General features: G+C 39.9%; 1 protein-coding gene across 7 annotated transcripts in view; it reads left to right on the top strand.

The window, feature by feature from the left end:
* LOC104807561 (histone-lysine N-methyltransferase SUVR5) overlaps nucleotides 1-4,314 on the top strand; it is a 6,521-nt gene extending 2,207 nt beyond the window's left edge. For 6 of the 7 annotated variants that reach the window (XM_010532890.2, XM_010532891.2, XM_010532896.2 and 3 more), the window contains exons 6-13: nucleotides 1-29; nucleotides 116-2,782; nucleotides 2,887-3,051; nucleotides 3,122-3,238; nucleotides 3,326-3,429; nucleotides 3,526-3,663; nucleotides 3,775-3,862; nucleotides 3,943-4,314. In XM_010532890.2, coding sequence (XP_010531192.1) covers nucleotides 1-29; nucleotides 116-2,782; nucleotides 2,887-3,051; nucleotides 3,122-3,238; nucleotides 3,326-3,429; nucleotides 3,526-3,663; nucleotides 3,775-3,862; nucleotides 3,943-4,059 — 3,425 coding nt within the window. In that variant the 3' untranslated portion in view covers nucleotides 4,060-4,314. The remainder of the gene's footprint in view (nucleotides 30-115; nucleotides 2,783-2,886; nucleotides 3,052-3,121; nucleotides 3,239-3,325; nucleotides 3,430-3,525; nucleotides 3,664-3,774; nucleotides 3,863-3,942) is intronic. The other variant, XM_010532898.2, reaches the window with a different exon arrangement.
* Nucleotides 4,315-6,759: the final 2,445 nt, after the last annotated feature.

The raw sequence follows: 6,759 nt of genomic DNA, 5'->3' as shown, positions 1-6,759 counted from the left end.
ATGCCGAGAGTGTTGAACTGCTTAAAGAGGTACGGGTCTTTCTTTTCACTGAGACAGATAAGACAAGATCATCGAGTTGAGTTGTTCAAATTGGCTCCTCGTTTTATCGGTACAGGAATTAGATAACTCTATCCTTTGGAACGAAGTTAAATCAACCGTTGATGCTCCGATGCAACTCATGCTTTTGTCGGAATGGAAAACGTGGAAGCACGAAATTACTAAATGGTTCTCGATATCTCCTTTAGGCGGCAATGTCGGAGAAATCGATATGCAGAATAGCGAAGGCCTCTTTAATCAAGATCTCCAAGCTACCCGTAAAAGGCCGAAACTCGAGATTCGTCGTGCGGAGACACATACCTCACAAGAAGGAACTGCTGTTGGAATCGACTCGGAATTCTTTACTCGTCGAGACAGCACCATTACCGATGATGTAATGAAAGAGGCACCTCTTCTGGATGAAGATGCAGTGATGATGAATACACCAAAGAATGGTTTGGACCAATGGGATAGCATTGTTGTTGAAGCCGCCCCACCCGGTTCACAGCTTGTAAATGAGGCTAATGGCTCGGGTTCCAAGAAACCGTTTGGTTCGGGTAATAAGAGCCAACAGTGCATTGCTTTCATTGAATCGAAAGGAAGACAATGTGTGAGGTGGGCAAATGAGGGTGATGTTTACTGCTGTGTGCATTTAGCTTCTCGTTTCACCACCAAACCGATAAACTCAGAGATCTCTCCTGCTGTTGAAACGCCAATGTGCGGAGGAGTCACTGTTCTTGGCACAAAGTGCAAGCACCGGTCTCTACCTGGATCATCGTTCTGCAAGAAACACCGTCCTCATACCGGTATGGAGAAACCAGCCTATTCTTATGCTCAACCCACGAAAAGAAAGTTAGATGAAATCATGTCTATCCCGAAAACAACTCATTGTCTCGAGATAGTGCCTTTTGGAGAAGTTCCTCTACAGGGGGGGGCGTCTTTCGAGGAAAATCTATCAAATGAAGGCACGAGCTTTGGCGAAATGCTTGAGCATTGTAGTAACGATGATGGCAGGTGTGTTGGTTCCTGCTCGGAGAGCAGATATATTCCGTGCCATGAAAGCTCGGCAAGGCACACGTTATACTGTGATCAGCACCTTCCCAACTGGCTGAAACGTGCAAGGAACGGTAAGAGTCGGATAATATCGAAGGAAGTATTTCTAGAGCTTTTGCGGGTTTGTTCATCGCGGAAGGAAAAACTGTGCCTACACCAAGCATGTGATCTATTCTACAAGCTCTTCAAAAGTGTCTTGTCTCTAAGAAACACAGTTCCAATGGATGTCCAACTTCAATGGGCCATTTCCGAAGCTGCGAGATATGATGGCGTCGGGGAATTCTTGTTGAAGTTGGTAAGTCGGGAAAAGGAGAGACTGATAAGGATATGGGGTTTCACTGCCGCCGAAGAAGATCCGACATTATCGTCTTCTTTTGCTAAAGCAGAATCAGCTACTACTCTTCTGGCCACGGCTGGTCTTTGTGATGGTGATAACAGAGAAACCAAAGAGCAAGAGAAATGGTCCTTTCGAGGTTTCGCTTGTGCGATCTGTCTGGATTCTTTCGTGGACAGGAAACTTCTGGAAACTCACGTGGAAGAGAGGCATCACGTTCAGTTTGCCGAAAAGTGCATGCTTCTTCAGTGTATTCCTTGCGGAAGCCATTTCGGGGACAGCGAGCAATTGCTGTTTCATCTTCAAGCTGTTCATCCCTCTATGTGCAAGTTGCCGGAAATCGTTCCACAGGAAAAGCCGCTTATAGAGCCAGAGTCTTCCCGAATACCCGAAACGGCCAATACGTATTCCACTCTGAACCAAAAACGGGAGACTTTAAGCGGCGTGCAGAAGTTTGTTTGCAAGTTCTGTGGGATGAAGTTCGATTTGCTTCCGGACCTCGGCCGTCACCATCAGGCTGAACACATGGGATCGAATGTGCTTAACTCACGCGGCCCGAAGAGAGGAGGGGTGAAGTTCAATGCCTACAGGATGAAATCGGGGAGATTGAGCCGTCCTAATAGATTCAAAAAGGGTCTCGGAGTATCGTCGTATCGGATTAGAAACCGGGTCAATGTAAATATGAAGAGGAGGATGCAAGTATCAAAATCTCTCGGCAGTGAAGGACTGACCGGAATATCACCTGCAACTGATGCCGGGACACTTGGTAGATTAACAGACTCACATTGCTCGGTTGTCGCAAAAATTCTATTCTCGAAGATTCAGAAAACGAAACCCCGTCCTAATAACGTCGACATCTTGTCTGCTGCTCGATCTGCTTGCTGTAGGCTGAGCCTGAAGGCCTCGTTGGAGGCTAAATTTGGAATTTTGCCTGAACTTATATGTCTCAAGGCTGCAAAACTTTGCAGTGAGAATGGTATCCAAGTTCAGTGGCACCAGGAAGGGTACGTATGCCCTAATGGGTGTAAGCATTTCAAGGACCCGAACCTCATTCCTCCATTGGTTCCCCGGCAAGATAATGACGGATTTCGACAGGCTGTGGACTCGAGAGAATACGTGAATGATGGACTAGAAGTGGACGAGTGCCATTGTATAATGGAGTCTCATCATTTCAGTAAGAGACGGCCGAGAAAGGCCACTGTCTTGTGCAATGACATAAGCTTTGGACAGGAGTCGGTTAATGTAGCTTGTGCTGTGGATGATGACGATGATGGTCGTATGAATGAGAAGAGGCCGTGGGAGAGTTTTACTTACATTACAAAGCCAATGCTGAATCAGTCCATGAACCTTGAAAACGAGGTAATCATCTTCTTCTTCTAATGGCTCCTCTCGTGGTATATCGATCAAACCCTTTTCGTGTTGTTATGACTTTTTCTCTCGCCTATACTCTTTTATGGCGGTAGAAGAACCTGCAACTGGGTTGTAGCTGCCGGAGTTCAGCCTGCTCGCCTGAAACCTGTGATCATGTTTACCTCTTTGATAACGATTTTGAGGATGCTAAAGATATACGAGGAAGATCCATGAGAGGCAGATTGCCGTATGATGATAGGGGACGGATCATCTTGGAGGTAACTGGAAATTTTCATGATATATGATCAAAATTATTTTCTTGAGCCTAATCCATGAAAAATGTGGCAGGAGGGTTATCCTGTTTATGAATGCAATGACCAATGTGGCTGCAGCAGAACCTGTCGGAATCGGGTTTTGCAGAATGGAATTCGCATCAAACTAGAAATCTTCAGAACCGAAAAGAAGGTTTGGCCGTCTTCAGCAAAAATCTTTATTTTTCGCCTTATCGATTTTTTTTTTGCTTCGAGCTCAATAATCGACGGCCGTTAACAGGGATGGGGAGTACGAGCATGCGAACCTATCCTACACGGCACGTTTATATGCGAATACGTTGGAGAGGTTATCGATCTGCAAGAAGCAAACAAGAGAGAAAGCAGGTCTATACCGCCTTTTTTTTTTTGAACTTTTTCCGGTGGTTCACCATTTGATTTTGCTTGAGGCAAGAACTCATCATATGTTTTTTTTTTCCTCAGGTATGGGAAAGAAGGTTGCGGCTACATGCGCAACATTAATGCTAATATCAATGATATTGGTAGATTGATTGAAGTAGAAGAAGATTATGTCATTGATGCTACCAAGTATGGCAATGTCTCTCGGTTCATCAATCACAGGTTAGGAAAAGGAAAGAAAAAAAAATCCAAAAAACCACTAAAACCATTGTGTATACGATGTAATAATACCGTATATATAACCATCGTATACGTATGTATACAACTGTGTAGCTGCTCGCCAAACCTCGTGACCCATCAAGTTCTTGTGGAAAGCATGGAGTCTCCACTCTCTCACATCGGTCTATATGCCAATGCCGACGTGAGTTTCTTTTTCTTATGTCGCTTATTTATTTTCTTTCCGAAAATGTTTCAGATTTTTTTTTTGGGGTATAAAAACAGATAGCTGAGGGGGAGGAACTGACGTGGGACTACGGACAGAAGCTGTCGCTGTCTGAACAAGGACATCCATGCCATTGTGGAGCTTCGAATTGCCGCCGAGGCCCTGTCTTCTGCTAAAAGACTGGTTCTTTTTTTTTTCCCCCCTGCTCCTCTCCCACTTTCGGATGCTTTCATCATGGCCATGCAGATTGTTTTAGGGTTTTGAGATTTATTTATGAAGATGCTTCGGGATTTAGATTGTGTTATTTGTTTCTGTTTTTTTTCCATGGAAGGAATTCTTGGACAGGAGAAAAAAGAACACAGGAAATACTGTAGTCTCTGATCATATCTTCATGGGTTTATGGAAGTTATGCCGGTTAATGCCGTACCGAATCCTAACTTACCGATTGGGTATTGGGTCAATGCAAAAAAGGTTGGAAAACTAAAGCCCACATGAGTGATTTTTTTTCTTGATAACCGGATTTTCTGCGTCGAGATCCAAACTAATCAATGGGGCCATAGTCAGCCATGTGATTTGAATTATGCGTTTTCTCTCCAATCTGGTGTTCGAACTCGGGGCGGAACAGACGTTTTGTATCCCCGTTTCACCGGTTGAATTACCTATATTGGATTAGCCCACGTGAGTGATATCTCTACCTAATCCTTATTTCTTTGTATTTTAACAGTTTCGTCCGGAAGTATTGTATTTGTCAAATGCACCCCCGCGAGTGGGACGAAGGGTTCGAATGAATCAGATCGGTATTTAAATTAGGAATTGTATGAAATCTTTTAAGAAGGAACTATATAATGACCTGGATGTATGTATGTAAATACAAGAAATTTAAAACATAGGATTAACCCATACATATATATATATATATGTATATTAATTATGGCACGTCCCATGAGATAACATATAAGGTGCAACCATTGCCCGAATTAAATATTTAGCCAACACCTCCACTGTTCTCCAATCATTTCTATCCCCTACCCACTACGTACATTTAATATTTTTATTTATAGTTTTTTGTATTTTTTTTTTTGAAAAAACGTTAACTACTTACGTATACTACAAGTAATTTAAATGTGTCTTAAATGGAATTTAATATATGTATATATATATACACACACACACACGAAAACGCAATCTTGAGCATTCAAAATACTTCAAAAAAATTGTTTTAGAAAAAATAATGGGACAGAGAATAATAGAAAAAAAAATATTATGGTAAAAAGAAGAAACCTACGTAGAATGGACTGTGTAAAAGTGACACAAGCTATGAAACTTCACTTTCCTAGCGTATAATAAGAAGAATAGACAGACACACACCTTTACCAAAAAAAAAAAAAAAAAAAAAAAAAAAAACAAAAAAAAAAAAAAAAAAAAGAAAGTGACATTCCTAAACCTTGATCAACATAAAAAAGAAACCCTTGTCAGTAAAAAATACAAGTATTAAATCCAAGAAACTATATATTGAAATTTTTATTTTACCATATCAAACGCAATTAGGATTTAATTGTGTTCCAAAATGACATCAAGGTCGTAGGGTCAAGCTCTGTGGTGGGTATCATGCCCTTGGTCTTTCAATTAACAGAAATTATGGCACCACTATTTGGCAACTAGGGCACACATTAAAAAAAAAAATGAAGAAAGAAACTATTGTTATTGTTGTTTGTTATTATTGTTATTGTTATGTGATATAGGGTCGAATTATCAAAATGGTTGGTTGAGTAATTCCCAAGGGAACCATCCGTATGATAGATTAATGGAAATTGATGTTTTAAGGCATTAGGTGAAACGTAGATGTTGCGTTTACGAAGTATATAATGTTGTAGATTCCAAGTAAACCCTCTAATTCAGTCCGCTGGTTTTCTTGCAATGGCAACGACAACCAACCTATATCACTTAACGGCCTTTTTGAAAGTCACCCGAAAATTAAAAATGTTGTTGTCTCGAGCTATATACACCAATGCGACATTTAACCAACATTGCGAGTTCTCAAGAAATCACCCTCTAAATAACACACACATATATGCACATGTATATACGTATACAATGAAACAATATTTCTAATAGTATTATCTAGATGATGAGTTTAAAACACTTTTCACTTTATATGATCGTTTTACCAAAAGGCCGCGGTGAATATAAGGGAGAAAATTGTAGAAAATTTTCCATTTTTAGGAAAATATGTATATAGACATAGACAGTTTGAGAGGAGCTATGCATATATATATATATATATATATATATTAATCATATATGTAATGATAAAGTGAAAGAAATCACGGCTAATGATTAGTTGAGATATTTATTCAATTTGAGTATACCAAATTAAGTAGCATATATAGTTCGGAGTAAGTATGGGTTAGTTGAGATATTCAATTTGGTTGTAATAAATCAAAATGGATAAAGATAGGAAGGAAATTAATATGATTGATATTGACGCCTTGTTGTTTGTTGCCATCACCGAAATACATGCATGGCATGTGTCTACTTACATCATCAACCGATCGCAATCATCCAACTATATATGTCTTTGAAAACAGCAGAACTACATCATGGTAGGGTGTGGTGAATATTCAACAATAGATTGCTGTTGGATGAATTATAATGACACCAAATTGTGTACAAAAATGTTGTCATTGTCTAATTAAGCCGCAAAATCACCTTAAAATGATTAAGAGCAAGTAGTTGTAAGTGATTGCAAATTTGGCATTAGTATAAAATATATCATTGTTTAAATACATGAGAAGGGAAAATATATGTCAAATCCCTGCTCTAGAGAAAAAAAAAATAGGATATGAAAAAAAAATATAATATTAGAAGAAAGAGTG

Source organism: Tarenaya hassleriana, unplaced genomic scaffold (assembly GCF_000463585.1).
Source record: "Tarenaya hassleriana unplaced genomic scaffold, ASM46358v1 Cleome13, whole genome shotgun sequence".
Classification (NCBI taxonomy): Eukaryota; Viridiplantae; Streptophyta; class Magnoliopsida; order Brassicales; family Cleomaceae; genus Tarenaya; species Tarenaya hassleriana.
The sequence above is the reverse complement of the archived record's forward strand: the minus strand, read 5'-3'. Positions and strand labels throughout refer to the sequence as shown.